Below are 19,554 nucleotides of genomic sequence, written 5' to 3'. Positions count from 1 at the left end.
AAATAGGGGTGTTTTTCAATTTTTTCAAAGTATGAAAATATACCAACTTTGTATAGCTCATAAACCATATGGTAGTGCTCGATTTCAACATCGACCACAGCATGTTGAGATGATACATTGGTCTTATGAAAAGTTACATTTGAGCTTGGGAAAACACATCTGTATATACAGTGTTGCCAGACATTTTCCTATTTTTCAAATTCAACACAAATCTCACCTTAAGTTAAATGATGTGAAAATGAAACATCATCCTTTCAAGGAACATTTATTAGAAAGAGAGTTTTTATTCATATCAAATTTGATCAGTTATAATGGTCAGTGTTGTTCTAAACCACATGGGTGTTGCCATAATTGGGGTTTTAATTGTGATTTGTGGATATTTTCAACTTTTTACCAGGCATAAAAATACCAAAATGCATTTCTATAATAAAGAAAGAAACATCGACCTCGTCATGTTGAGATGATATATTGGCCTTAAAAAAAAGTTATTTTGATCTGGGGGGGGTAAGACATCAGTTTATACAGTGTTGCCAGATAAACCACATGGGTGTTGCCATAATTGGGGTTTAATTGTGAGGTGTGGATATTTTCAACTTTTTACAAGTCATAAAAATACCAAATTGCATTTCTATAATAAAGAAAGAAACATCGACCTCGTCATGTTGAGATGATACATTGGCCTTATGAAAAAGTTATTTTGATCTGGGGGGGGTAAACATCAGTTTATACAGTGTTGCCAGATATTTTCCTATTTTTTCAAAATTCAACACAAGTCTCACCCTAAGTTAAAAGATATGAAAATGAAACTTCACCTGCATACGGAACATATCTTTTTAGAAAGAAAGTTAATTTCATATTCAATTTGATCATCATACCAAATTGCATTTCTATAATAAAGAAAGAAACATCGACCTCGTCATGTTGAGATGATACATTGGCCTTATGAAAAGTTATTTTGATCTAGGGGGGTAAACATCAGTTTATACAGTGTTGCCAGATATTTTCCTATTTTTTCAAAATTCAACACAAGTCTCACCCTAAGTTAAAAGATATGAAAATGAAACTTCACCTGCATACGGAACATATCTTTTTAGAAAGAAAGTTAATTTCATATTCAATTTGATCATCTGGGATGGTCAGTGTTATTTCTAAGCCATATGGGTGTTGCCATAGCTGGCGTTTAATATGACAATTTAGATATTTCCAGCTTTTTACAAGTCTTAAAAATAGTACACATCCTTAAAATTATTGTGGAATGAACGCAATATTAAGGTTAAAAATTAACCTAAGAACACTTATAGTGGGAATTCCAATTGAATGAACGCAGCTTTCAATAGCGTGACAAATTTTTGCGTACACTGCGCGATGTACGCCAGCGTGTGCGACTGTGCGTGAATAACATGGAAGTGAACCCAACCATGCCAATGCACTCGTGATTGGATAGCATTGTATCCAAGGTCGTGCGTTCGCGTTGTAGTTTGAAATACGCAATATACGATCGCGGTTGGATCGAGTGCAGCTGTTAAAAGCTGCGTTCATTCAATTGGAATTCTTACTATAGTATGTGAATTTAAATTTTAAATTTGAGTTCGGAAAATATTTCCTTCTATACAGTATTGCCAGTTATTATCACATTTATTCAAAATTCAACGTATGTCTCACTTTAGGATTGATATTGTTTAAATCGCTGCCATGAATAAACCACATGGATGATGCCACTATAAATGGAGTTAATAGTGAAATGTGGATACATTTTCAATTTTAAAATGACACCTTATTAAAGTTACAGCTATAGTATTCCAATTTTTCACAAAAAACACCCAAAAAGCACACAAATGTGTCCTAATTTGGCGCTTTTATGGGCACTTTTGCCTTAATGCACCCAATTTGGTGTATTGTCTCCACTGCAAACCCACCAATCGACATACCAAAATTGCTAAGGTACCCCCAAAACCGTGGCACATCCCCAGTATACCTTTAACTAGGGAGAACCCCTCCGGGTCATGTCATGGGTATACTGTGCCCAGTAGTCCTCTTTTTCTACTTGAAACGGATATTTCCTCAGACAACTTTTATCAACATTTGGTGATTTTTTTATTTTGCTTTAACCCTGCAAGTATCTGCAAAAGTGTTCATATAAATCTCCTTCAGTCTTGAAAGCTTAATTTTAGTTGCTTCCTTTTTACAAGCTCATACAAATTCATGTCATCAATGAGCAGAGGATGCTTGAATGACAGAGAATTAGCAACAATATCATGCAACATTTCAATGGTCATTTCTTCTTCATACTTTCGACTCTCCTGCGAGCTCCTCTCGGGAAAGGTAACTGGACATTAATTTGTCTGGCTGTGAAAAGGTTCTGTGCGTTATTGTCTTTGACTATTCTCATATCTTTCGAGACATTTGCTGGATCTATATAGTTTTTTGCCCATTTCTTCCCCATATCTTTTTTGCAAGTATAGTTGGGATGCGTGCTTTAATAATATGGGGTAGGCGTAATTTAAACATTATCTTACTCTTATATGCATATTTTTGCAATGTAACAATCTTATGTTATTTTAATTTATTTTAGCCTAGCTAGTATGTGTATATTGGTAAAAACATTATGGCTTTTATGTATACATGTTTGATGTTTTCTGTGTTGTATTTTAAGGGGTTAGTCACCCACCTTTGCACAGTATTTTTGTCGGACCTGAGAGCACATCATTTGAATACGAGGAATGTCCTTCTGATATAAAATAATTTTGATTTTTTTTTAAATTCGCGATACAATAAAAAATGTAGGGTAAATTATGCATATTGAATTTTTTTATTTTTTGACATATTACAGTTAATTTAATAAATCTAATGATGTACTTAAAGTGTATGTAGCTGGGATGAAAAGCCACCACTAATCAATTAATTAATGTTAATTGAAAATTTGACCTTTCATAGTGAAGATATAGATTTTTCCCCAAAAGACCTTAGGTGTTTTGGTGAAAAATCTATATCTTCAATACTGAAAGGTCAAATTTTCATATAGACGGCTTTTCATTCCAGCTACATACACTTTAAGTACATATCACTAGATTTACACAATTTACTTTTGAGATCTGTTAAATTTCAAAAATATCAATTTTTAATCATTTGCCATAAAATTTGTATTATATCGCAAATTTCAATATATGTCTGATGTGCTCTCAGGTCCACAAAAAATATGTGAAAACGTCGCTATTTGAACCCTTATGACTTATAAAAATATCGACATCTCACTATTAAACCCTAATTATGGCAACACCCATGTGGTTTGCACAACACTGACCATTTATACAACTGATCAAATTTAATATGAAAGTAAATTTCATTTTAATAAACTTTCCTTGTGAAGGTGAAGTTTCATTTTCGCATCATTTAACTTAAGGTGAGACTTGTGTTAAATTTCGAAAAAATAGGAAAATATCTGGCAACACTATATAAACATATGTTTCCCCAAGCTTAAGTGTAAATTTTTCATAAGACCAAATATGTATCATTTCAACATGGTGAAGTTGATGTTTCACTTCCACATATTTTTTAAGGAATGCATACCATGGTATTTTGGTATTTTTAAAACTTGTAAAAAGTTCAAAATAACCACATCTCGCTATTTAACCCTATATGGCAACACCCATGTGGTTTGGAACAACACTGACCATTTATACAACTGATCAAATTTAATATGAAAGTAAATTTCTTTCTAATAAACTTTCATTTTCAACCTAAGGTGAAACTAGTGCTGAATTGTGAAAAAATAGGAAAATATCTGGCAACACTGTATAAACAGATGTTTTTCCCCAAGCTCAAATGTTAATTTTTTATAAGACCGATGTATCATCTCAACATGATGAGGTCGATGTTTCATTTTCACATCTTTATTTTAGGAATGCATGCCATTGTATTTTGGCATTTTTAAGACTGAAAAATAGCTGAAAAAGCTGAAAAAAAGCTGAAAAAAGCTCAACATACGTTGAATTTTGAATTATGTGATAATATCTGGCAATACTGTACAGAAGGAAATATTTTCCGAACTCAAATTTAAAATTTAAATTCACATACTAAGTGTTCTTAGGTTAATTTTTAACCTTAATATTGCGTTCATTCCACAATAATTTTAAAGGTGTGTACTATTTTTAAGACTTGTAAAAAGCTGGAAATATCTAAATATTGTCATATTAAACGCCAGCTATGGCAACACCCATATGGCTTAGAATAACACTGACCATCCCAGATGATCAAATTGAATATGAAATTAACTTTCTTTCTAAAAGATATGTTCCATATGAAGGTGAAGTTTAATTTTCATATCTTTTAACTTACGGCGAGACTTGTGTTGAATTTTGAAAAATAGGAAAATATCTGGCAACACTGTATAAACTGATGTTTTACCCCCTCGATCAAAATAACTTTTTCATAAGGCCAATGTATCATCTCAACATGACGAGGTCAATGTTTCTTTCTTTATTATAGAAATGCATTTTGGTATTTTTATAAAAAGTTGAAAATATCCACAAATCACAATAAAACCCCAATTATGGCAACACCCATATGGTTTAGAACAACACTGACCATTATAACTGATCAAATTTGATATGAATAAAAACTCTCTTTCTAATAAATGTTCCTTGAAAGGATGATGTTTCATTTTCACATCATTTAACTTAAGGTGAGATTTGTGTTGAATTTCAAAAATAGGAAAATGTCTGGCAACACTGTATATACAGATGTGTTTTCCCCAAGCTCAAATGTAACTTTTTCATAAGACCAATGTATCATCTCAACATGCTGTGGTCGATGTTGAAATCGAGCACTACCATATGGTTTATGAGCTATACAAAGTTGGTATATTTTCATACTTTGAAAAAATTGAAAAACACCACTATTTCAAATAAATGGTATAACCCACCCTGACATCTGGTGATTATTTTTATACTTTCAATGCAGCATCTAAGGTTTGACCTATTCATACCTTATAAAGAAAACAGTATATATATATTGTGTATATTAGTAACACTGGCTTCAAAACTTGACAAATTGACTGCTGAAAAATGCAAAATTGTGAAAATAGGCCTAAAATGAAAATTTGGCTGTTACCATGGCAACGGGGATATTTTCCCCAAATTTATTTCATGTGTGTTTGTTTCAGGTCAAGGTCCATCAAATATGAAAGTTTAAAGGAAATCCATTTTTTGACCATGGCAAACATTTTAAAAAAATTCTCCAAAATAACAGATAATGCCTCTTAAATATCAAATATACAAACTAAATAAATTCCACATCCAACCAAATTATAAACCAAACATATCAACAACTAAGATTCAATTTTCAACATAAGATTTACATCCAAATTATAAATTGATAATATATTAAATATATAAGAAATAAAATATAAAACATCTTTCTTTCTTTTCCTCATTATTATATAGATTAATCAAAAAGAAGGGAAAATAATTATAGAAAATAATTCTGTTACACTAATTTTGTAAACTTATATCAAAAGCCACGATCCAGTCAGTTTCATTATTGTCACCTTATCAGTTATCAGTGTAGTAATGCTGAAACTGAGTTGACACAAGAGGGCTCACTTCAGTTTCACTGCAAACTCTTATCAGAAAAATATATGGGAGACATTGTGCAGCATGATGGAAAAAGATTGTTTTGCAGTGTTATTACATGAAATGTAACAATTTCCATAAATTGTGTGCAAAACAAAGTGCAACTTGTGTTCTTATTTACAAATTTGTACAACAATATCTTTTATTCTTGAGATATTGAAAGGCAAATGCACATAGTTATTATGAGCTATCATACTATTTCCTTTGGTATTTCAATGAGCAGGGAACAGAATTCACTGCCCTCAAAAGATATCTAATATTGTCATGGGCGTCAATCCCAGGTAGATCAGGATGTGCCCGCCCCAGAGGATGATTTAAGGAAGCCCCATCATGCACTGTAAAAGTGTTATCACCAGAGTTTCAACTGCCACTTTACTTTTCAAATCCCATTGAATTCTGTGCAAAAGATGTTGTTTTAGAATTGTGTGTGTGTCATTATTACTTGGTCGATTTCAGATCTAAAGTGATGTATGCATGAAGGATAATTCACACCTTCTGTAGATAACATAAAAGTGAAATCGACCAACTTTTTGAAGGTGTTTTTATTGTAGATATATCTGTCCAAATTCAAATTTAACCATGCCGTGTGTATGCAGTGGGCGGGCAGTGGTGTCATGTTCACTCACACAGATATGCTAACCGCAAGACTTGCTGGGAAGTGCTTAAATCATCCTCTGTGCCCGCCCCCACCTATCAGCAAATTTATCAATTTTTTGTTCCTTCCAGCCACTTTTTGACAATTCAGGTTGATTTTCCCCTCTCCCCCACATTTCAAAACGGATTGACAGAAATGACTGTTGGACTTCTCAAGCTTTCATCAGAAGAAGCTCTCTTCATCAGCAGTGTCAGTGATATACGGAATAAGAGACAGTGGCATACATGTTGAAGCTGCCTGATAAAACTGTCTTTTCATTAGGTAACTAATTTGTGCTGTGTTTAACTACTTAAACTTGACAAAACCCAACCACATGTTTTGTAATTTGAAATTGATAAATAAAAAAAAAGAATACATACGAATCCCACTTGCAAGGTCATAATTGATATGCTATAATTACACTGCAAATTGCACATGAAATGACATTCCATTCAGGCTATCTGATAAATGCAATATTCTGCTACATGCAATGAATGAAATAAATTGTATAATAAATTACAACAAGTTTGTTTGGCACACAGCACTACATATTCCCTGATACTGTGATGGAAATACTGTTCTTACTTAGGAATCCAGTAAGCATGTATTCACAAAAGGCAACTAACTCCAATTCTTGATATATGACAAAAGTTGGGCTATTCCAGTTAAAATCCATTCACCCCTATGTATATTTGTTTATGTACAGCCCTAAGAGCCTTACGCTTTTGCTGAATTCAGCCTCCATGTTGAAATAAAGTCTAATATATGGAAGACATGAACTTAATTTTCCAGACAAGGAGTGTAGATTTCAAATGGAGTCGCCCATTTAGGTAACCCATTTGAAATTCACACTCCCCTATGTGGAAGATTAAGGTTGTGTCTTCCACAGGGGGTGTATGGATTTCAACTGGAATAGCCCATTAACAGCATTATCCTTTTCATGTTGTCATCTTCTTGTTTCATTTGTCATCTTCTTGTAGTACATGATAAATTAGGCAATGGAAACAAATTAGTTTGATCTGTCAATCGACCATCGATGCTTGGTCGATCCTTATTATTTAAGAAATCAATTAAATGACTATTGTTAATTATGAAAATATATGAATCTTTGCCTGTATTGACAATGATCAATATAAATTTAGCATTAATTATGACTAATTAATTGTCAGTTCATTAATAACAAGTATCGAAGCAGCATCGACGATCGATCCAAAGATCGAACAAATTTGTTTCTCGTGCCTTAGTAAGTACCACATATATCACTGTACATTACAGCATTATCCTTTTATGAATACATGCTACAATTCTGAAAACATAAATTTGAATACATATCAAAATTACACAGAAGTCAATATTGTGTTTAGTATCTTCCCCTCACACAAAGTCAAACTTGCCATTTTGTCATGGTCAAATTTCAATTCCATGGGCAGAGAAGTTATTCAGACTCAGCAAATGCCAAATGTCTCAATACTTCTCCACAACTGATCAGTACATCTTACAAAAGTCAAGATAATTGCAATGCATGGAAGTAATGTTACAATTATTCAGACCAAACCAATTTCAACCATTTTTATCATGGTTGTCAAGGTATGTCTTTTCTTGCTGATATACATGCATATAATTACATTAGCCATGCACAAAAGTTTCTTACAATTTGAATGTTCTGTACAAGATTTTGCCGGTATATAAAGCGGACTTCCTGTGTTAAGAATTTTTAAATTGATTCTTAAAAGAGAATTTTTTCTTACAAACGCTACTTGTAGCAAAGGAAGACTGTTCATGGCATGATATGAACAATGCCTAAAACCAAAATAAGACTCCAAAATGCTCCAACTTAATTGTCAGCACAAACCAACTACCAGTAAACTTGAGTACCTTCGGTAACTGAACAGACATTGACAATTTCTAATGTCTGTAAGTACTAAAATCATGGTCCATATCCTTCAGTAGAATGTGACCTGTAGGTGCTGAGCAGAATTTCTAAGAATTTGCATAAAAGAAGAAACATATGCCTTTAATGTACAGGCCTCACAAATATGTTAGATGAATAAACAACAAATAATAAGGCTCAATTCCAATACTTTTGAACCATGGTTGACTATGGTCAATCTAATAATGTGCAAGTCAACATGGCCAACTGGCCATCATGGTCAACCAAGGACCAGTTACAGGTTAACCATGGTTAATCATGGTAAAGCATTTTACTTGGTAGCTACTAGAGTGCTTTTTCAGTTCAATCAGTACTCTAGTTCAGTCAGTGATGTCAGTACGCATCTCATCGGGTGAAGATTAAAATTGTGTGCATTCAATCTCATGCACAAAAAGACACTGCATTATACACAGTTTCACCTTGAGTTTGGTCTAGTGACATAAATGCATATTTAACAAAATCCAATCCAGCCTAGTCCCACAGAGCATATACACATAAGGCGGTTTGTCAGCACATTCACGCTGCAGCCGTATAAAGCACTCTGTCACTACCAAATTCAGTTAAAACTAAATGTAATTACACAAGCAAAACAGCTGCCTCATCACTTTGGTGTCACTGATTCCACTACTAGGCTAAAAACAATATAATCCCTCCAATGTCACCACTGGCTCTTGCCTGTTGTTACATGCTTTATGACATTGGCCATGTTGGTATCCAGTTTCTGTGGAATTTGGCAGTAAGTAACATAAATGTATAAAATATCTACTTTAACAATAAACTTTTTGTTTTAACTTAGAATTATGAATAATTTGCTCTTATGGGATAATACAAAACAAACTTCCACCAATATATATTTTATACAAAAATAGTTCTCTTCAATACCATTAAAATAGCTATATAAATATAAACCAGTTATCTTCTCAAATATTACACAGGGATTTTTTTATTCGCTATAAAGAATGGTATTACTGAATTAAACTTTCAACATAAATTTTCATCAAATCGGTACATGTTTATCAATCAACAATTCAAAATCTTACATTGGGCTATTCCATTTAATGTCCACACTACACCTGTGGAAGATTCTGGAAATATCTTCCACAGTGGGAGTATGAATTTCAAATGAAATGAACACATTGACATCTTCATTTGAAACTCATCCTCCCTTAGTGGAAGATTCGGGTTGAATCTTTCTCAGAAGATGTGTGAAATCCAAATGAATCTGCCTATTGAGTTCATTCCATTTCAAATTCATACTCCCTCTGTGGAAGATATTTCCAAAATCTTCCACAGGGACAGTGTGGATTTTAAATGGAATAGCCCATTTCACTGCTGCAGCAATATTTGCTTCAATGACATTAATTACAAATACATGTTTTAAACAAACACATCTTCTTTACACTTATTGCAGAAATCATACCAGTTTTATGCAGTCCAATACTAGCTCATCTGATGGATATCCTTCAAGCATGCATATCGCATCCTTTTGATCTCTTACCCTATAGTGTTTCTCATATCAAGTTGGGAGTAACACCATGTTGGATTTCACAGTGGCAGATCTGAATCAGTGTGTTTATGTGGTTGTGTTGCCAGCGTACGGACAAATTGCCCTTTTTACGAGTATGTGCATGCTCCACAAGATTAGGTTATCACCCGAGATTCAAATCTGCTACTACGAAATGCAACATGGCATTACTCTCAACTTGAGACAAGACCGACTATAACACCAATATATCATCGCACGCTGCATGATCTTTTATAAGATCTGTCCTGATATTATTGTATTCCTTCATTGTTGGATTTTTTTATGAACTTTGATAATGAAGTGATGTGATCTCTCTCAATCATTGGACCTGATGGCTCTTCTTCTATATATGATCTCTGATTGACTATCACTGAAGGGAACTTCTAGATTTTCACAAAGATGATAGTGTCAACAGTTAGTTACCCAAATACACGATAATTCAGCTTGCTTGTGTTCAACTGTATTGCTTGTTCAAAATGTTCACCTGAGTTCTCTAAAGTGTACAAAAGTTCTTCCATTCTATCTCAAACTAGCTGCTATCATGATCTCTCCTCAGTTCTGTACAAACCTCATTATCTAATCTCTCTGATCCATTCATCCTTTTCATCATCATCATCATCCAACAAGCATTGTTTAGGCAAAAACATTGCACCTGGATTATATATATACTATTGAAACCTAAACCATACTTGTTGAAAGATTCTCATCAATCGTCTCTATTTTACACACACATAATATAGATGGCGCCCTCACACTTAACCAGAGCCTACAATGAATACGTGCATCTGACTAAGGTGCCACTACTGCATCATGAAGTCAGCTGCTTTAACAGTTATGGCTTACGGGGCTTGATAAGGAAGAATCACTGCTGAAATTCATCGAGGCAGAATTGTTAACTCAACGGTGCCTGTGATGCACTGGTTGAGTTGAAATTGTCCTCTGGAGCATCGTCCACTTTGGCTGTGTCTGCCGGTGTTTCAGGGGGAGCCTTGTACGTAAGCAGTGCCAATAGGAAGAATATAAGTGAACCGAATTTGATGCATAGTGATAGTATGAGGATGTAGCGACTGAAGATTTTGTTGTCGTAGAGCCAGCAATTGCCACCGCCATCGCAGTCATACTCCCACAGCAGGCAAGTTGTGTCGATGATGGCGCCAAATGCTACCGGAGCTGGGACCGTACCTGTAACATGATAAAATGAATATAATGAATAATTACTAAACTGACATTATACTAGAAAAAAGATGAACACAAGCAGTGTAAAATAAATTATCACTTCTTTTTTGTTTGTTTAAATGGTCGCTCTGTGTGGAGACTCACTCATTTCCATCTCAGACTAACACAAACAAAACAACAAGTCTGCTCAGGACTAGTCTGTATTACAGGCTTTAACCACCTCCAGAAGAAATCACCACAGACATGAGTTCAACCAGGTCTTGCACAAAGACTAGTCAAACTCCTCCAACACCGTTTACACTGTAAATCTCAAAACATCCACGCTTTCCCATCAGAGATGATACTTTACACTTCCCATAATGCATTTCTCTGATTTGAATTTCCTGTACTGATTTGCTACCTAGTAAAACATGGGTTGAGAGTGACAAAATGTACCTCAATGAATAGAGCACATCTAGATCTTGCAAAAATATGTTTCCTTCTGGACTATCGACCCATGTTAAGCCAGTCTATTCTCAAAATAAAAATAAAGGGAACCTGCACAAAGTACTGGAGTGTCATTTGATGAAATGAAGTGATATATCATGTTACAAAGGATTCTGGGAAGGGTAATATATTTGCTCTGCTTTCCTATTATATTCAGACTATCACTGCCCCACACATATTGGAGAAAATGTAGTCAAAAGGAAACAAACTAATAATAGGGGAGACATCTCCCTTGGGACTACTGACTTGTTTACGATCCCTAAAAAAAATCTGGAGATTTTCCATAATACATAATACTGGCTCTGTGCTGTCTGATACCACTATGAGATAACCAAAGAACAACTAAGCTTGTTGATGCTTCCTGGGCCACAATCAAACAATTTGTTTGTCCTAAGGGAAACAAACTATAGCCATTACTTGGATCCCCTGAGAAAATCCCCAACATCATCTATCCTCCCTCCAAAACACGCCTATAAATAGTAGTCATCGATAAGTGGATACCTCAGTGCCACCTCCCCGCCCAACAATGTTGCGGTGTCTCAAGCCATGACAACAGTCCCATACTGCCTAGAGGAAAGAGCTAATAAGGTGAGGATATCCCACTCCCTTGTGATTCAAAGTAAACATAATCCTCGTAACCATGGCAATCTCTTAATGAATATTGACAGCCGCTCTAAATTTGTGCTGCTGTTTACGGACAGGGGGGCGGACAGGTGTGTCACGGTAACTTTACACATACGTTTTTGATATGCGTAAACAACTTACTGTATCAGTGTGTTGGTTGGCACTGATCCAAAGCGCAACACACACAAACACATTATACATCATCTTTACTAATTCAGACAGAGATACTGTACTGGATTTTAATCAATTTCCAGATTTCTGGGTGAGCCCATGTTTGTGTGAGTAAGATGCATCCCTAGTAGTTGGCAAGTGTCCAAAGTTAACTATTTACAAAACATCCCTTCATTCAATTTCCAGAGGCAGTTCTATAAAAGCAGAGGACACATAGTATGGTTCACCTCGAGATTGGTAGTATTATGTAGGTGCGAATTTTGCTGTTCGCAGTATCAAGTCATGCAGGGAAGACCAGGATTCCCACACCTTGAAGCCTTGGCACATATTAACGAAAGTGACAGCTTCTCTCCACTCCCAAAATTTTGTCAAAATTATACTTCAGGTAAAATTCAAATTTTCAAGGACTTTCAAGGACCTTGTGCAAATTTCCAGGACTTTCAAGGCCTTGAAAAGATGTTTTCAAATTTAAGGACTTTCAAGGACCATGGGAACCCTGGAAGACATGCATACGTACAAAAAATGAGTTTCTCCATGCTTGTGGTGCAACGGCAAAGAAGCATCAACATCAATACCGAAGTTGAGGTGAACAAAAGTTTAGCAATTCTCCCACTGGCCAATGTCCCAACATGCTAGTGCAATTTGGGGGGGGGGGATATGGCAGTAGCTAAGACATACTTGAGAAGATCACAAGATAGTCCAAAGTACTGCATAAGTTAAACACAAAAAGCATATGCTTCTCTCCATCTATATAAACTGCAAATTTGTTGCAGCATTATGGTTTGTTTTCCTGATGACTTACATGTATCATGTGGAGTTTACAATACATATGCTACTAAGTTAGCATGCTGTACTTACCAAATGCCCGATACATGAGTGACTGCAGACCAAGCGCAAATGATCTTTGGGAATGAGGCACACACCTAAAAAAGATTAAAAACAAAATAAAACACAATTATAAAATATGATACTGGTTTTGAATAGTTCTCAGGATAATTATTTGAAACAAAACTTCAACAACTCTCCCTTCCCAAAAAGCTTATATATTAATTTCCATCAATGTTGAATCTTGAAAATCTTCCAATTTTTTTGAACATCTATGATTAACTGAACAGCTTGCAAAGATGTCAAAAACCATTCTGCTACTCTGTTGATTGTAAAATTGGCCACAGCATAGAGTATAACCACAGTGACCAATCTGTCACCCAGGATCAACATCAAATCTAAAATTGGCCAAGCTCCCCTATGTCCCACATATTGTGAGCATGCAGTGGGAGTAGCTGCCTAACAAGCACAAAACACAAGACTCAAGCACAAGACCCGAGCATCAATCAGCTGGTGGTGCTGGTCAATATTAGCATTGATGTTGGACAGGTAGTGCATTTATCATGGCTTTAAGTATAGTTGTATCAAGTCATCAAGCAATTCTTGCTGGGATTAGGGTAGTAGGAATACAGTAATTGATATTGTTAAGAGCACCATCCTTCATTCCCCAACTTCTTAGTATTATTTCTTTTTACTTTGTCAGTGGCAAAACAATGAAGCAACAATAGCTGGTATACAGTAAGCCAAAGAATTAAGGTACCACTTATGTTCACCCCCTGTATATCCTAAACAAAGACAGATATGTCATAATTGGAACCAGCAGCCAATAGCTGCATCTTTTAGCTCGAATTTAAGACCTCATTTGTTGAAATTGTTCAAGAAATAAAGACACAACGATCCAAAAGCCCAACGGAGATGCCAATTCAAAAGTTGCAGTTTGGTCCATACTTGCCCTATTGATTTGTACACAACGCGTCCTCGAACAAGAGAACTAGCGCCGCGCTTATTTGGCTTACTGTATATAGCAACAATATTTGAATGAAACCACAGATACTTATAAGTATCTGTGATGAAACTGAATGTAACAACTCCATGTTGGTATGCCCTTGTAAAGCCAATGGCTTACCCACATGTCTCAATATCATTTTGAATTACTGTAGATCTCTTTTGATCTAATTTATATTGACAAATTTAACAAGTACATGATATAACCACAAATGAGATCTCCTCATGGCCAGGGTACAAATGAAGTGACCTGCAATATGTGTACAATGCAAATTATCTCAATTAGAACTCTTGGAACTGCAAGAATTTGCTTGGCAGATGAAATTGACAGATATGACATGGAAGAAGACAACTTGAAAAAATATTTTAAAATGGAACTATTTTTACACATTCTGAGCCCATAAGTTGTCATTCAAACTTATTTGAAATCAGAGTGGGAATAGGTTGATAACCTGAGCTGAGATCTGCCTCTTCAAATTCTTCCACCGTTTAATTTCCCAACCATTCAAAATATCAGTCATAAGCATAATGATAAATGGTTGGTCCAAAAATCTGATGAGACAATAGGGCAATGGTGCAGATTACTATAGAAACAATGTCTTTTTGTGTGCTAGAAATTCCCTGTTTACCAAAAAAAAAAAAGGATAATGAACACCTACAAGTTTTGTATTAAACACAAATGATGCAAAAACACCTTCAAATAAGAAACAAGCAAGCAGGGTCATAGCAATTGGCAGCCAGGAAGGCCATAGTTTTATTTCAATTTTGGTGCATATTTGTATTTTGGCTGCCCCACATTTTGATGGCTGCCCCACATTTTAAAACCTTGCTAAGGCCCTGCAAGAAAGTACAACCCATTTTGATCTCTTTGCATTGGATACAATCCATTTTACTTGTCACATGATGGATATTGGCCAATAGATAGGACACAAGAAGGCCATTCATAGTCCAATATCTTTCAATTTACCCCTAGGTACTGTATCATTTTAGCCATTTCCTGAGTCTATCAACATTTATTAGTTTACGCTATCCCTGAATGGTTTGCTAAATCCTAGCTCATAGGTTGGCCGAGGTGGCTATAACATTACTATAATAGCCATCCAATGCTTAAACGTAATTGACAGAGTCACATGGTTTACATGGCTATTAAAGTTTTTTTTTTAACTTAATGTTGTGAAATTGATATGCCAAAAACTTTACCACTCATCCACTACATGCAGTTAATGCAAAGAAAATGCTACAAACTCAGACCCAGCAACATTTGGTCTAGCTTTCTTGACCACTTGTCAACAAACAGTACTGACCATTATTGGACATTAACAAACCATCTGGAAAGGGGTGATTTGGTCAACTTGTAGTGGCTTCCCCTCTGTAACACCCATTACCTCCTACCCTGGATATATATTAGTGCAATCTAATTCAGTTGGCTTAAGACATGCGTCACATGTCGCACCTGGTTAATGGGTAACCATTTGGGGTAGAAACCAAAGTGGGTAATCAGATATGTACATGGGTTATTTATTCACAGATTCACAGCAACGTTGTAAAACATAATGAATGTATCCCAGGGGATAGTTCAAATGAGAATCAAGTTTTGTACTTTCACAAAGGACAGATTGATAAGAAATAGATAGGATTGCTTTAGTCAGATATCACCTAAAATGACAAATAATAATAGTTGGGACAAAATGATTTGAGATGGCGCTTGTCAAATGTTGTATCTTGTGACCAATAGAGTCACTGCAGGTGCCAAGAATAGAATAAAAGATGATGTGAATCAGTTACTCTTGACAATGACCATGGCTTGATGATAATTGATACTGACATTCTTACATGGCTTTTACCACTACAACAACTGACCCGCCATCTATCTGATGAAGTGCATTATACACTGGATTCCATCATTTGGTAAAGGTTTTCCTGTAAAATAACTCCGGAGCAAACCCATAGTCAGGAATTATTGAGTCCAATTATTGAGCGGGCAGATTTTTGACACTGTAATGGATTTTTTGGGCAAATTTGGAGGGGAAAAAGGGTTTTTTTTGGTTGTCACAAAATTGTGTTGATTTTGGGAGGGTTTTTGAGGCTTTGGGGAAACTTTTGGGTGATCTTGGTTAATTTTGGTGATATTAGGCAGAATTTTAGGGATAGGTGGTATTTTGGGTGGATCTGAGGGGATTCTTTTGACCTTGTTGGACTTCAGGCATCCACTCCCTTCACCTCTCCCCTAATTACGCGCCTGCTCTGGAGCAAACAATTCTGATCTAATGTTTTGAATGCACTGGTTTTCCTCCCACTAAACTATTCACTTTGCATAGATCCGATTTGGCACTGTCTGTGTATGAAGATGTTTCTACTACCTTCATGGTCTGTGTTACCATGTGACACAGACTGTGTAGTATTGGGAGATAGAAAAGCTATGTTAAAACACACCTATCCTCCTTCACTGACCTCTTTGGACACAATCCATATTCATGTCTGTTAAGTGTTAGACATGGTCACTGCCAAATTTGTGTGAGACAAGATGGCCTTACAGAGGCCATATGAAATCAAGACTACACACATTGGCAAAGAGTTGTCAACTCATGCAGATTAAAAAATCCAACTTGTATTTCCAGGTTAAGGACACAGGTAACATGCCATGGCAGCCATATGTACACTGTCTGCCACATGGGTGCAGAAAATGGTCTGTGGATGGTCAGTGAATGGGCAGATCAAGCTGAGATAGTCACACATGTCTACAGTACATTGGGACTGTGGATTTCACTTGGATTTTGTGACTTGATGAAGGGTTTACACTGAAAGCTCTGACCATTGACTTGGAATCCAAAGTCATAGGATTTACATGCATGTTTGTATATTGTGTAATTCTGAGAGCTCCAGCGCTCTAACAATACAGAGTTTGAATCACATGTTGATGGATAGATGGTCTGATGAGAGATGGAAGGATTTGGGATCTCAAAAGAATTTGAGCTTAGAATTTGACATGGCAATTTATGCTACAAAAATTCTGTACAAACTATCTAAAAAAGAAATTCAAATTGAAAAACAAAGGTTTGAATTGAAAGCTTCATCCCACATTTTATCCATCAAAATGCAGTTTTTGGTATCAGGTGAAAGCTTGTGTTTTTCTTATATTTGTAACTCCAGTGAACTTTCAGGCCTGAAATATGTTTAGTTTCTAAGGTGGTTTTTGGTGGTAAGCACGGTTTTTGGTGGCACCGTGATACACATTTTTGCAACTAGATTCCAAATAAACCACTGGAGCAATTTAACTTAAACCTTGTGGTAAGAATGTTCAGGCAATTGGGTTTCAATGTGAGGCAGAAAACACAATGTGTTAGATCTACCACCTACCTCTAGTGAGCTAGTGTCAAGATTGTAAATAAATATCATAAGCTTTTGACACTAACGTTTGTAACTATTAACACAAATTACTAAAAATAATTCTGCAAATATTTTAAGGGTATATGATATAGTGTTGGTCGGAATTATTATTTAAATCAATATGTTATTGACAAATAGCACTCTGATGTTTTGCAAAAGTTCATTCTACAAATTAAATACTTTGAAAACTTGCTTGATTTATTGTTGTTAATGAGTTATGTACGTTTTACAAAAGTGTTGTTGATTCTGTCCTCTTCACAACACAACTCAAGAACCACAGGACCTACAAAAGTATATATGTGATATTTGAATTCTTCTACACACTCGCTATGAAATGATCTATGCAATTCTGGCCAAAGCTCACTACCATTCGCAAGATGCTGTGAACTACCAAATTGCAACAGTTTAAAATAGTTGCTAGCCTTAAGAAACTGCGTAGGCGCATATTTCTTTGTTATTTCAGCATACCAATATTCACATGATACAGTCTTCTTATTAAGTAAGGAAACACATCAAGTCTGGATAATTTGTGTGTAAACTTTGCCAATTAATAATATTCACATAAACTACAAATTATAACTTAATTAGCAGTGACCTCATAAAAACAAAGGTCATTTCCTGCACTTTCTTATCTATAAGTAATCTTAATATTTTTATTAAAGTGAAGGGGAGACAAATCGGTCCACTTAAAATAACAAACCTGTAACTATTAGTGAGAGATGAGAATTGATTATGCATTGGAAATATGTTTGAAATAGTGAAGGCTGTTAATTAAGTAATACTTTTGTAATATACAGTGCACAAAAGAATTAAGGTACCAATTATGTTCACCCCTGTATAACTGCAACTTTTGAATTTGCACCTTCCTTGGGTTTTTGGATCGTTGTGTCTTTATTTCTTGAAAAATTTCAACGAACAAGGTCTTAAATTCGAGCTAAAAGATACAGCTATCAGCTGCTGGTTCCAATTATGACAGATCTGTCTTTATTTAGGATAAACAGGGGTGAACATAACTGGTAACTTAATTCTTTTGCGCACTGTATATTCAAGGTCTGGGAAAAGGTTAAAAGGCACTGAACCTAAACCCTTGCTCAAAATAGGGACCAGAATTAAGCAAAAGTATGCGAGTTGCTGAAAGATGGTTTATTTGAATCATACCTGTGACTCTATAATGACTGCAAATGTTACATAACTGTCTGTGAGTATTTAAAGCTGGCTCGCCATCTTACCTTGTCAATTAATTCAACTCAATATCTCTATCAAATAATTAAGTAATTAATAATGGCCCATAAAAGGTCATTTTCAAAACAAGTCATGTTGTCTTTAGGAAAGAGGGAACCAATTTCTTGCAGTTAGATAATCAAGATAAGGAAAGCTGTGGTCAAGTATGCTCAATCTAACTTTCAAAAATAAGGAAGAAAAATATGATGATGAAAGATGGATGAATTTTTAAATTTGCAAGTCTGTAAATAATTATAAGGTACTAGGGAAATGTAGGTTAATTTCAGAAAAAATTGGAAACTAATGATCTTTTAGCACTCAACAATAAAACTAATTTTTAGTATTAAAGGTGGGTGAACTGCCTCATAACCAACTCAAAATTGAGATTTTAACACCAAAACAGCTCATTTTTTCATATCCAGTGAACTTTTAGGCCTGGGATGTTTCCTTTTGAGGTTAAGACCAAATATGGCAGCCTCATCCCCATTGTTGGTGTACCCCTGATGTTGTTCTATGAGCCATTGTAATGTACAAACTTTGCTCCCAATATCGAAACTGCTTAAAAGTAATGTTAAAAACTCAAAACTTGGAATCCATTTGTTTTGTGATTGCATCCACATACGGTAGAAAAAAACCCAGCACAAATACAACAATCTACCTTTAAATAAGCCAAAATTTGTTTTATACCCAGTTTTAAATTCAGTCAATGCCAACATGAACTCTGTATAAGGTCAAACTGTTCAGACTGACCTAAACCTACATACCTAGCACCTAAGTAAAACCTTGATGACAGATTGCATTTATCCAATTAATCTCTATTCAAATCCACTCATTAACCCAGTTACAAACTTCCTGATTGGCCAAGGGTGCAATGATGGCTAGTATATTTGTTAACAATGCTTGACATATCGCATTAAAAATGCATGAAATATTCATATTT

General features: G+C 35.2%; 1 protein-coding gene across 6 annotated transcripts in view; it reads right to left on the bottom strand.

Annotated features, from left to right (window-relative positions):
• Window positions 1-6,634: 6,634 nt before the first annotated feature.
• LOC140151380 (solute carrier organic anion transporter family member 4A1-like) overlaps window positions 6,635-19,554 on the bottom strand; it is a 93,838-nt gene continuing 80,918 nt past the window's right edge. For all 6 annotated transcript variants that reach the window (XM_072173693.1, XM_072173694.1, XM_072173696.1 and 3 more), the window contains 2 exons: window positions 13,035-13,099; window positions 6,635-10,901 (listed from right to left, as the gene is read on the bottom strand). In XM_072173693.1, the coding sequence (XP_072029794.1) occupies window positions 10,612-10,901; window positions 13,035-13,099 (355 nt within the window). In that variant the 3' untranslated portion in view covers window positions 6,635-10,611. The remainder of the gene's footprint in view (window positions 10,902-13,034; window positions 13,100-19,554) is intronic.

Source organism: Amphiura filiformis, chromosome 4 (assembly GCF_039555335.1).
Source record: "Amphiura filiformis chromosome 4, Afil_fr2py, whole genome shotgun sequence".
Taxonomy (NCBI): Eukaryota; Metazoa; Echinodermata; class Ophiuroidea; order Amphilepidida; family Amphiuridae; genus Amphiura; species Amphiura filiformis.
This window is presented reverse-complemented; position numbering and strand designations above follow the sequence as displayed.